The sequence below is a fragment of the Balearica regulorum genome, chromosome 6, assembly GCF_011004875.1.
Source record: "Balearica regulorum gibbericeps isolate bBalReg1 chromosome 6, bBalReg1.pri, whole genome shotgun sequence".
In the NCBI taxonomy this organism is placed as follows: Eukaryota; Metazoa; Chordata; class Aves; order Gruiformes; family Gruidae; genus Balearica; species Balearica regulorum.
The window spans coordinates 30,935,633-30,948,415 of NC_046189.1; the positions used below are offsets into that span (position 1 = coordinate 30,935,633).

At 41.9% G+C, this 12,783-nt stretch overlaps 1 protein-coding gene across 1 annotated transcript in view; it reads left to right on the forward strand.

Annotated features, from left to right (window-relative positions):
- The window catches only part of PDIA5 (protein disulfide isomerase family A member 5), a 104,348-nt gene extending 94,678 nt beyond the window's left edge, over positions 1-9,670 (forward strand). Inside the window, exons 16-17 of the mRNA XM_075757065.1 lie at positions 5,273-5,407; positions 8,436-9,670. Coding sequence (XP_075613180.1) covers positions 5,273-5,407; positions 8,436-8,516 — 216 coding nt within the window. The 3' untranslated portion in view covers positions 8,517-9,670. The remainder of the gene's footprint in view (positions 1-5,272; positions 5,408-8,435) is intronic.
- Positions 9,671-12,783: the final 3,113 nt, after the last annotated feature.

Genomic DNA, 12,783 nt, shown 5'->3' on the forward strand with positions numbered 1-12,783 from the left:
GCTTGGAAGCATTCTTTTCCATGCTGCAGTTTTATTTTTATTTTAATTTTTTTTAAGCTTATCATATTTCATTCCTCTCTCAAATCAATATTCAGTTAGTTATTCACTTCCATTTTCATAACAAAAGTCAATATTAGCTCCAGCAGAGATTTATTTCCTTGAATCAATAAACCAGTGTGTGGCAGCACATATTTTAACAGGAAAGCAACTGCAGGGGGTATTTTTACTATATCATCATATGGTAACTGGGAGACAAACTGTTAAAATGGAAGAGGTTTAAGAATAGAAAGCAGGAGTTACCTGGAAGGTGAAGGGATCCCACTTTCAATTTTCTACACATCTATTTGAACCGCTGGAGGTAATTGTCTTTCTTACCTGCAAGATCCCTCTAAAGCAAAAAGTTGTTTTGTAATTCTGTTGGAAGGGAACTGTGATTCCTGATGTATGGTTAGATGATACTGCAAGTACTTCTTTTTCCTTCTAACACTTACGCAGTAAAAAAAACAAGGCATCATCCTTCTGTTACAGTTGAGGCACACGGAGATCAGTGGTCACATTTTCAGCATAGCTCCACTTCTATTTAAGCACCTAAATGAAAAGTTCCGATTTTTGCAATAGCTCGGTGATTGTGATCAGACCACTTCATCTGAACAATATGCCACGCTCTGTTTCCTTTTTTAAGAGCTCTTCAGAGCCGGTCGTAGATTGCTCACATTCTAATGCTGTGTGGAGTTAAGTTTGAAACTTTGTAGTTAAGCTCCCACTTCTTTAGTAAGACCATGAAATGTTGCTGTGAGACTTCCTTTTTCCGATAAAGATAATTTCCAGTCCCAGATGTTGCTAGAGTCGTGTTAAACTATATGGACTATGGAATAAAGGAGAAATGCATACTAATCTGGTATTCTTTTTAAATTTTTATTATTATGCATAATTAATATGCATTATTATGCACGCTAACCTGGTATTATTAATTATTATAAGCTGCATACCAGTTGTGAGGAACTACCAATAACATTAAGCAAGCTGGATGTACTCCAAGGAACTTCCTCTGGGGTCCGCAGTCTCTGATTGACTATCTTTTCATTTGATAACTATTCTATTCCTGCTACAGCTACTGAAGAGGATGGTGATAAACCTGAACAGCATTGCCTCTGGAGAGAGAACTTGTATATAATGATGTATTGTCAATATCTAAGGCAACGCAGCTTTGGAGAATCCATAACCCCGTGGAGTTTTGTGCATGTTGCAGATACGGTACTTAGGGTTTTTTCCAGTGGATTTTTTCCCTCTGGTTAAATGAAACTTAGTAAAGCTCAAGAAACTAAATTTTAGCCCTAAGAGTCAAAATCTCCATAAAATCAGTCTTGTCTTCCGAAAGCTGTTACGCTGGGTTTTTCCATAATGGACATATATGTACACACACATACCCCTAAGTTTTACACCAGCGTTAGGAGAGTTTCTTGCTCTCCCAGATTTGTAGAGGGTTTTTTCCCTCTTGATGAGAGGGAATTCATGAGAGGTGATGCCAAGTGTCTTGGCTCCTTGATACATGTCAGAGATGTCTTATGCTTAATCTGTCTGAACTTTCTGCTTGAATAAAGTTAGTGTTTTTACAAGGCAAAGCATACAGGTCTTGCTAACCTGTGCTTTCCAGTGAACTTCCATGTAACTTGTTGCTGGTAGTTGAACGTGGAGGTCATTTCTGAGAGTAATATTCTCCAGAAGTCTTTAACCACATTTTGGTAGAGGGGTTTTTTTTGTTGTTGTTGTTATTTTTTCTGATTCAGTTTCCTTCTTTAGTGATGCAGAAAAACTGCTAGTTGCTAAAAGATTGACAATGAGAGGAAAACCTCCCTGCAATGTATCACTGCTCACTTGAGCCAGGACTCAAGCAAAGCCTTTCTTTTGTGGGCTGCATCTTTTTCTGTGCAGCCTTTCGGTATAGTCATGAAGTAATTCACGCTAACTGAAAGCTGCTGTAGGAGACTCCTCTACCAGAAATGCAGTTTAATATTCACAGTCCATGAAAACACAAACAGAACGAAGCAAAGGGCATCGGTGCTGTTTGCTGAAATTCTAGTATGTCTGGGAGTTCAGCTGTCTGAAGTTGATAGAATTGAGATTGGAATTGGTCCTCAGTCCAGAAGTGTGTTTTGCTACAAGTGTTTTTCAGCATTACTTTTCTCTTCTTGCAGTGCACTGTATTTGATTTTCCGCTGTGAGACAGGCAAGACAATTAGGACTGTGATGCTATGGTAATGAGTGCATAGAGATGGTAGCAACCTCTATATTTAGGCTGCCTTAACTTTTCCACTCTAAAGTAATCACTCAGGCTCTCCTAAGTACTCTTACTCAGCTACTGTTGGCAGCAGGCATTTGAAATGCAGCCTCGGATACGGTCTTGGGAATTAGATGTGTCTCTATGAAATTTTGCTCAGGTCTGTATGAGTTACAAGGCTTTTGAAAATTGCCTTGAAAATTCTCTTCTCTCACTGGATGTAAAAATAACTGAACGGGAACGTATGTTCAGAAGAGCTGGGCTCAAAATGACATTTGCAGGAGCAGCGGCGAGTCCGTGTGACTGTGTGGGAGCTTGCATCAGGAGTATTTCAGAGAATGACAGACCATGGACATGTCCTCCAAATGCTACTCCAGATGTACGTGTCCCTCAGCATTAGACCTGTTAGATAAGGCATAGCATTAGGCTAATGTGACTGTTGTGGCCAGACTTAGACTGGGATCTTTGTGCATTATTTCAGTGCACAACAAATGGACAGATGGACCAGCTTAGATTTCCATGTGCTGTAGAGGAGAGCTGTATCTTAAGCAGACTACTAAGCATTTCTTCCGGAAGCCACCTTCTTATAGTTCATCGGTTACCTGTTTTGAGGCAACAAGTAAAGATGTGCTGAACAAGGTTAACAGTGACTTACAGCATTGCATTTCTCCACTGCACCTTCTCCTCACTCACACTATTCTCACAAAAGCCTTTTGTAAAGGAAATTGGGCTCTTTGCTCCAACCAAAGCCAGTCTAGATGTTTCCAGAGAGATACAGATAAAGAGGGTTTCTTTGCCTTTCAGTGTACTAAAACCTAATTTTCTTAATCTCCAAGACACTATCTAAGAACAGATGGGTAATCAGTCACAACAGTTTCATGCCTCAGACCAGCTACGAAGATCTGGATGAGTACACATATACCTTCCCCTTTTTTCTGGCTGTAATCTCTCCCTCTGTGATATTTAGAGCACTGAGGGAAAAAGAGTTTTATTTATTCTTCCTGTTTTCAGAGAACCAGGACTTCCAGTATTCTTTCTACATTAATACTCTGACATGAAATAAATGTTTGTCTCCATTGTAAGCTTTCCTTTACACAGAGGTAGCCAACAGAGCTCTAAATTTTGGCTGACTGCTAAGGTCAGGAAGGCATAAATACTTAGATGAAATTCTTCTGCAGTGTATTATTCCTAACCTTTCGTTTTAACTGGCCCTGAATGAGTAGGAGTCTTTCTGTTTATGAAAAGGAAAAAAAAAAAGTGTGATCATACATGTTTTTAACAGCTCCCAAGAGTCCTGTTTCTGTAATAGCCTTATTAATGTTTAAAATGGGAAAACAGAAACCAAATATTTAAGGTAAGAACACTGCTAACTTCATACTGTGCTTTCCATCTGAAGATAGACCCAAGTGAGATCTCACTGAGTATTGTCTTGTCAGGCTTTCAAAGCCAAAACAAAACAAGCAAATTAACTGAAGTTGGCTTTGCCAATCCCTTTAATTACTGCTAGGATAATGAGATTGGGTTTTCTCGTTTTGACAGTGTCACCATGAAACTGGAGGGCATTGTGGAATATTAAGTGATCTTTTAATTATGGAAGAACAGTTCAACTGCAACCCTAAAGTCATGCAAGCAAAAGGTATTTTGATCAGATTGTTTAAAGGAGCCTCCTGGAACAGAAATTTCAAGTTACAATGCGTCTGCTGTGAAATTAGCACTTGATACATTGTAACCCACAATTGCAAAAATCGTTCCTCTAATTTGTTTGGGTTTTTTATGTCGCTTGTACTTCAACCTCTGCTTGCTCTTCAGCAGGGCATGTAGCGGGGCCGTGAAGGCAAGCCAGCGTGAGCAGCAGTGTGCGCCCAGAGCCAGCACTGCCGCTCGCAGGAATGCTCAGTGTGAAATCACAGCGGAGGGCTCAGCTGCTTTAAGTAGAAGCCTATGAAATGCATTTTGTTGCAATATCAGAAATGTTAAGTGCAGCCCCTCCTCAGTACTTACAGATTGAGGTTTCAAATGTCAAATGCTCTAAACTAGGGTTAGCCTCAGCCGATGCTCTGAGGCTGCGAGGTTGCGCTTCCTCGCTCTGCCTGTGCTGAAACAGGCAGGGACGGAGGGTGTTGCTCTGCTGCCAACAGGCTGAGAGCATGGCGGGCTGCTTCCTACTCCGGGTTTGTTTGTGTGACAGTAGCATCTAGAGGTTTCGAAAGGAATTAAAGCCCACTTTGCTAATGGCTGTTCATAACATACAGTCCCTACCTTAAAGGATAGACTGAAAAAAGACAGGAAAGGAAACATAAACCTAGGCTGAGATTGCAAGCAAGCAACTTTTTTCTCTATGTGTGTTACTTGGTAGATAGTGCTTTGTCCTCTCACCCCTTGCTGTTTGACCTTGGGAGAACTGAATGGAGTTTACAAAAGCTCCTTGGGGTAGAAATCATTAATCTATTAATAGCCTGCAAAAGTTACCAGCCACGTTTGTCCAAGAACAGAAGAGGTAACTTTTCCAAGCGTTAGCCATGCCACAGGAAGGAGGTTGGGTTGGGTGGGTCGTTACCATTACCAAATTCACCCTGACACTGTTCATCACTTAAAACCAAAGTACAGGAAAGTGCTGTGACTGCCGTGCTTGGATTTGGTTTTACTAACACAGCTCTCCCGTTTGGAGTCTAACGCAGTGCTCAACGGGGAGGCTAGGAAGGTGATTTTCTGCTCTGTGAGCTGAACACGCCTTGCAGCTGCACAGGCCAGGTGCTGTGCGAGCAGTGCACCCTTTCATCGGGAGGCAGCAGGCTTCTGCTCTTCCATTCGTGTGGCTTGACCTGATGACCACCCTCTCGTCTTCCTCCACAGCTGAGCTGTTACAAAAGCCGTTGCAGTTTTGGCAGAAGACTTGGGTCTCTCCTAGTGTTAAGTCTAAGCTGCAGCAGCGTAACCATGAAGCGGAGCCTTGCTTTGTCTTCTCCTGCCTCATGCTGATCTCTTGTGTTTCAGATCGCCTATGCTGCAGTGGACTGTGCCAAAGAACAGAATCATGACCTGTGTAAGCAGGAGGGGGTTGATGGTTACCCCACCTTCAACTATTACAACTACGGGAAATTTGTGGAGAAATATACTGGAGAAAGAGGGGTAAGTGAAAGCAAGAGTCATCGCCTGATAGAGGGAGGAATGTCTCCTCTGCCTGTACTGCCTGGCAAATGAAAACTGTGGGGTAAATTTTTATCGTGCTGAAAGGATGTTTAGCTGCTGCAGTTGCTGTCTTACATGGGTGAATCATTGTGTACCACACCCCTGTACATCTCTGCTTTAGGAACATACTTGGTCTATTTTAGGAATGTGAGAAGAGGAAAAAAATGGGTAGATTTGGTAATGTTTTGTTGTATATTTTATTCTTTAAGCTGAAGTCTGCGAGTGAATTCGGACTGGGTGAAAGTGAAGGGTTTATTGCATGGGCTGCCGCTAGGTGCAGAAATGCCAGAAAATACAGATCTTACTCCTGTCAGTTCTGGATCTGGATCATGCATACACTGCAAACGTGTTACGGGTCCACCAGGCTGCCAAATGGTGATAGACCATTGGTTTTATAGCAGGGACAAAGCTATCCTTTGGAGACTGGGGGAAACTAAATATCTCATTCTCAGTCAGATTCTCTCCTGGAGCTCCAGATAGAAAGACCAATTGTGCCATCTAGCCCATGGGCTAAAGTTTCATGCTTTTGTCGTGCTGTGGACAGCTAACTCTATGCTATGAGTACAAGGGGCAGAAATGGCATAATGCCTTCCGTGGTTGTAAAGTGCCTGAAAGTAAGGGAGCAATCCAATTATTTGTGTGTGGTCTTTGTCGTAACCTCCTAGATGGAGGTTACTCCTCAGCAGTGATTGATTGCCTGGAGAAGCTAGGGTCTGCGAGAAAAACTTGGGCTCTTCAAGCCATCCAGTGATTTTGAAAAAAGAGCCTTGCCTGGATGTTATTGCTGCTATTACAGCTCACCAAATTATAGAGAAGCATGAAGAAAAAAAACAAATTCTGAGGTTCTTTGTCAGTCAGGATCTCAGGGAAGTCTTCATGGAGCTTCGCCTCCCAGTTTTCTCCAGCATTAGGACCCCAGTAATTATCATTTTATGGTGCTGATCCAGGCGTTGTTATGGATACTGTGTTTAGTTCTGATTGTGGATTTTTTCTTAAAAGTAAAGATGGGTGCAGTAGCCAACAATTAAGTAAAATTTCAGCCGCAATTTTTGTGTTTCTAACCCATACTTACAGAAATGATACATGAAAGGAAGTATCTGTGGTGGCTGATAAAAAGAATTTAGCAAGACAGGAGTGCTCTGAGGCCACAGCAATTGGGAGATGATTATCCCTGTGCTGGAAAGTGGACTAATTCCCTATGTGCGGTCAACCCTTTCTTGGGTAGAATGAAATTACCCAACAGGAACATTGCAATCTCTCTGTTGCTGGCAACTGTGTTCCCCCTCCACCTCTTCTGGGACCAAGAATGGTCTTCTGCTTGTGCAGCATCAAAGTAGGTTTTGTTATCTCCTGTCATGGTAACGCGGGAGGCAGTGCTTAGCACAGTGCCTTCCAGGTCTGTTCACAAATCTGTAACAAGGGATTGCGTTGTTAAAGGACTTCTCATCAGCATGACAACATCTTTTGAAATGTCTTGGCCAACCACCTCCTACTTTGCAAAAGAAATCTCATGACAGAGCAGTGGGAGCCAGGGGACCTGTTTTCTGTTCCCAGTTCTGGCACTAAATCAGTAGATGTCCATGAGCATTTAGTTCAGTGTGGTCCAGCCGGTATATCATCATTTCATGTGGGCAGGGAAGAAGAGAGGCGATGTCAGCCGCCATGGGAGCAACATGGCATGCTGCAGCAGGAGCCATGGCCAGTAGAGCAGGAGCTCTGAGCCCCTTGCCACGCCACGCTGGAGCACTGGCTGTGGGGAAGAGCATGTCCCTCAGCAGCAGCCTGTCAGGGGTCCTCCACACCTCCAAGGCAGTTGCAGTTCCAGAGTAGAGATTTTAGGGCATTTCACCCCAAGCAACTTGAACAAGGAAGAGTCAGGACACCCTCTGACCCAACTGTACTTTAAATGACTTCCAGGTAGACAGCATTGGTAACTGGGGGCTTTTTTTCATGGGGGCTATTGATTGCCAGATGTCTCCAGATGATGTATGGCCAAAACTTGTCACTTTATTCTTTTTTCAGTGGAAGAATAGGGAATAGTTTTAGAAGGGTTTTGTTGTTCAGCCTTTTCAAAAGCTTCCCAGCTTTGGGGTTTGGTTTTGTTTTATTTTATTTGTTTCGGTTTGGTTTTTTCAAGTCAAACTTTGACTTCTATTTGTTGTTCTCTACCTCTTTGTATTTTCCCTCTTTATCACCAGTTTTGACTGGTGCGTTTCAAGGTTGCTTAAAAGTAAAAACAGTCACATTGGGTGGGATCAGTATTACTTGGTCAGACAACGGTAGTGTTGGTGTACCAGTAGGCAGGGTGCTCACGCCTCCACCTCTCTGAGCCTTCTGAAATGCCTGCGAGTTGTGTTCAGAGCTTTCCTTGGAAAAGCAAAGTGCTGGCATCCAACAGGCTTAGATAATCAGAAATCCTAAGTTGTTGAAATACAGAGGTTGACATCTAGGCATCCAGGTTTTAAATTGACAATAATTTTGATAGTAACTTGAAAAAAATGTAATTCCCATCATCTGAATATGTGGAAAAGGAGGAAGATGATGAGAAAAACTTAAGGGATGAGGAACGGTGGCAAATGTGTGCATAGCCAACAAATGATCTACTAACTCCTTTCAGAATGACACATGTAGCATACAAATGTGGCATGAAAATGTCCTTGAGCTTTTTTGACAAAAAAAAAAAATAATTCTTGGAACAGATCTTACTTTGTCCTGTGAGTTTTAGGGCCTTTTTCTCTGTGTCCCATCTCCTCAAAGTTTGACGTGTGGCATCTGTGTGGGTATTTCCCCCTTGCATTGCAGTGGAGCAGCACTGGACCAGAGCACTGCACAACAGGGCAACGCAGAAGCAGTAACTGTTCCTTAGTTTATATTCTACCATAGGATACAGAAGCTAAAAGTGTTCTTGAGCATTGTTTTAGTTTGTTTACAAAGATATGACCCATATTTTTTCTTTCTTCAAAACCAGGAGTCTGGATTCACCACTTTCATGCGAACCCTGAGAGAAAGAGACCATGAAAGAGTAGGAAAGAAGAAGGATGAATTGTAGTTTCTGCCTCAAAAGAAGCTTTCCGCTGCACTGTGAATGGTTCCAGGTCTTTTGTTAATGCACCTGAGACTTCACATATTCTCAAGACAGAGACTTTTTTTTATAAACAGCCATGGCCATTTTGTACAATTTTGAAATAAAGTGAAACCACTTGATTTTTAAAAGGAAAATAAATTAGAATGTTGCCATAATGTTTTAAAAAAAAACTTAGCATTTTCTCTCATGTTGTGAGACTATGCTCACTGACACTCCTATGCAATATTTTTGTAGTCTGTAGTGTGTCTGTAGGTGATGTTGTTTGATAGGGTGAATTTTTTTTTTTTTTAAGGTATTGCAGTACATGTAAAAAACAAAGGGGAGGGGACATATTTTTTCATTTGGTGGTTTTTTATTTTAAACCAGTGAAGGAAAATGGGACTTGTAAGACACAGACTTATCCAAATGCAGTTTTACATTCTTGTGAAATAGTTACATGTTCTTCAGTGAGATTTGGGGGAACGATTTTAAGGTGCTCAGGGATAAATATGGTATCTGAGTTAATGAAGACATTAACATTGACCAGTCCGGATCTGTTGATTTCATTTAAATCAGGACTGTTTACATACCTTTGTAGAATGTATTGAGTCAATTAAGCCAAGTATCAAAAATCAGCAGAGCATGGGTAAAATTAAACAAAACCCTTTTTTTTGGCATCAATATTGTCAAACACATCTGTAAGTTATGGCAGGAGTGATTATCTTAGTAGGGTTATACAGTTACCCTTATGGGGTATACAATGTCCCTTCAAATTATGATTGGGCCTTATCAAATATGTCTTGGAAAGTGTCATGTTCAGCTGTTTTGATAAATGCGTGATACTTTTGATAATGCAGTAATTATGTATATTACATGTTCACATTCCAAAAGTTTATCTGCATTTGTATGTGGGAGTTTTCCTTTTTGCTCTTTAAGGAGCTGCATAAACAATCTCTGACAAAATCATCGCTGTAAAACCTGTGTTAGCAGCAGTTGAAATGTGTTACGCTCTTGATGCTTAAAGAAAAAAAAAGACAAGACGTTGATCTGGAGGTACTTATGTCTTCACAGGAGGGGAGAGGGAGGGGCAGGAAGTTGTGATTCACTTTGAACTAAAAATAAATTTTAAAAAAGACAAGTATTTTTATTATTAATCAGCCTTGTTCAGCTTCTTCCCCGCCGGGTGTGCACCCAAAGCCATCGGTGTTTTAGGAAGAGCCAGCGCACACGGGATGGGTGCCCACCACCCCTTTGCTGGGCTCAGCCAGGTGTCCAGCTGTGCTGGCGGTACAGCGGGGTGTTTGGCGGTGCGAGGGTTGGCCTCCATCCGCCTCGGCACTCAGCAGGTGGGCGAAACAGCTTTTCACAGTGAAGAACGGTGTCTTGGGTCTGAGATCTTCCTCTGGCTCCTCAGCCTGCCCATCTCATTTTCTTTTGCTAGTTCGGTTCCTCGGTGAAGGCCGTGCCAATGGACAACTCGGTGCTGTGCTGCTCAGGAGGCCGGTGGCATCTTCCCTCCTCCCTGGGTATTTTTTCCTCCTCTCTCTCTCCCAATTAATGGCACTGTATGTTTGGCACTCGTTAAGCTGCTGAACCCATGAGTGAGTAATCTGGAATACCGGTGGCCTGATTGGCCTTGTATGGTAGCCAGCTTGTTAACCATGACATCAATTTGAACGGGGATGGAGCTGTGCCAAGTATCTTCTCTTATTAGGCACCTGATGAGTCTCTTCACTCAAAAAAATCAGCTGCCTGGTAGTACATAATATCCTAGTGTGAAAGTAGCTTAATTTATTAAGTCTCTTACCGTGGTATTTTTTCTTTTCTGTTAGCATAATTACTTCATGTTGTGTTTAGTACTTTTGTGTAAGATCATGGCCATTCTTTCTTTCAAGCTATCCTCACATTAGTAGCAAGCATTCTGCCCTGCATTTAGGAAATAAATCAAATGGTGTCAATATGTATTCAAACAGGAATTATTTTGTTTACCAGCAAACTATCAAGTATGATCAGTCCAGAATTTTTTGCAGGGTTTTTTAATCTCGGAGTCCAAGCAGCTGGCATTAAAGAAATACAGTCTCCAGAAATGCTCGAGCATTTCTGAGCATAGGCTATGCCTCTGTGCTAATTGCTGAGAAATTTAGACTTCTTCCAAAAAAAGGGAAAAAAAATCATAGCTTGCCAATGGTGACATCACTTGTCAGGATCATTCTGAATTATAGGCTTTAGTAAATGTTTAGGATAGGACAATTGCACACTGTGCTTCAGACCAGTAATTCCTTACAGCTGGTTACACCATAATAAAATTAAAATTAAGGATTCTTGTTTTTCCCTTCAGTCTTTTGTCAGTTACTTCTTGGACTTGGGCATTCATTTTTTCTTGGCTAATCATGTGTTAATGCACAAATATAAAATATTTGAGAATAATTTACCTTCTGTTACAGGGTCATGACTCATCTGTTTTATAGGCTGAATGGTTTTTGAAAAATACAGTTTTGAACACCATAAATGATTGCATCAAACGGCTGACAAAGGCCTTAGTTACTGTGAACTAGAGTGTACCACAAGCTCGGAGCTTTGCGTCCAAGCCTTTTTAATTAGTAGAGCAGGTCTGGATTTCAGTTACACTGTTGTAATTCTGTTGCCTCCAGTAAAGCAAAAGTTGGTGTTTATATTCACTAGTGAAGTCAGTTTATGTTTATATTTGCATCAGTCAAGTTGAATTTTTTTTCCTACAAACTGTGAATGAAAAGTATCTTATACATAAGAGCTCTTATTTTGTGCAATTAAATGGTTGGTCATATCACACATTCAGACTTTCAGCCCATCGTAGTAGATGTACAGCCGAGGCATTCATAACCACGTAGGAATTTCTGCCATGGTTAACAGTGAGTAATCTGGGCTTTCAAAGCATGAATCATTTACCAGCAAGAAACTTCATTGCTGGTAACAAATGGTTTGCAGTGAATCAGAGATTCTGCTCTTGCAATTACAGGTTTGGTCTTTCAGCCCTTCTAAGGTGTAATTCAAAGGTCTTGGACATCCACTACACACTTAACCCTAAGCAGATTAAATCTTGCTGAGGAAGGGTAAAACGTGTTCGCAGCAGAGAGGCTGAGCAAGAATTGTGTATCACTTTGTTCCTCAGCGTTGGCTTAAACGAGATCTAAATAGCCCACGGGTCTGCGTGGGCCCGGTTGTGTAGTCGGACCACGAGACGAAGGGAGCAGCCCAGGCGTTCTGTGCAGACAGACTGGGAGCTGCTGGGTGGGAAATGGTTTCCCCATCTAATGGTAGAGCCTGAGATGTTGGATTTGTTTCCACCAAAAGGAGGGAAAATGGAGCTCAGACAAGATCCCAGGAGAGTGAATACTCTGGGATGTGGGAGACCCAGGCTGGAGTCCCAAGATGAGCATAAGCTTATACCGCAGTCCCCTCAGCCCAAGAGGACAGCGTGGCTTCTCTTGTGAAGGAGTTACCCAGGTATCTCTGACCCAATAACTACATCCTTATTTGTTCAAACCAAAGCAAGTCCTCCAGGAGAGACTGGAAGAGACATGCTTGCCAGGCTGCATCAGGAAAAGCAACCTAGCAAATCTCCGTTTCCTCTCCTCCCCCTGTAAAATTGCGTTCTGGATCTGACAGCCCAGTGACCCCCAGGCCCCTCCTCACTTGTTGCAGTCGGGTGAAACAGCCTTGGGAATTTTTCTAAACTCCCACCCAGACCACATTAGGTCCCTGAATCTTGCTGACTTAAAATTCTCTCAATAGTCATCCACAAAGATGCGTTGATATTAATGGTGAATAAAGATTACAGCAGTAAGGTTTATGCTCTTACAGTATTTAATTTGGGAGTAAAAAAAAGCAGATGCAACTCCCATCTGAGTAAGCTCTAAGAGAATGCTTCAGGCAGAATCTCGTTTCAGGTGGAATTGCTTCATGGGTGATTTTGATTTTAGAGGCTAACTGCTTTTCAAAAGAAAAGCCAAGACCTGGTGACTTAGCCTACAGGTGTTAGTTTGTTTTCCTTTTAAAAATAGAAAGCAAAATCACTCTCCATATTGTTGGTAGCGGTATATTGTGAGAAAGAAATGTTGCCTATGCGGATTTCCTAGAATAACACTAAACCCCTGCCAACTGCCTTTTACAAACTATGAAACAAGCCATTCGCTTGAAACGACTCTCAGCGGAGTGGGGACTGTTGTCCACGTGCACCTCGTTTTAATTTAATAGGCTTCCTTTAGTGCGATTG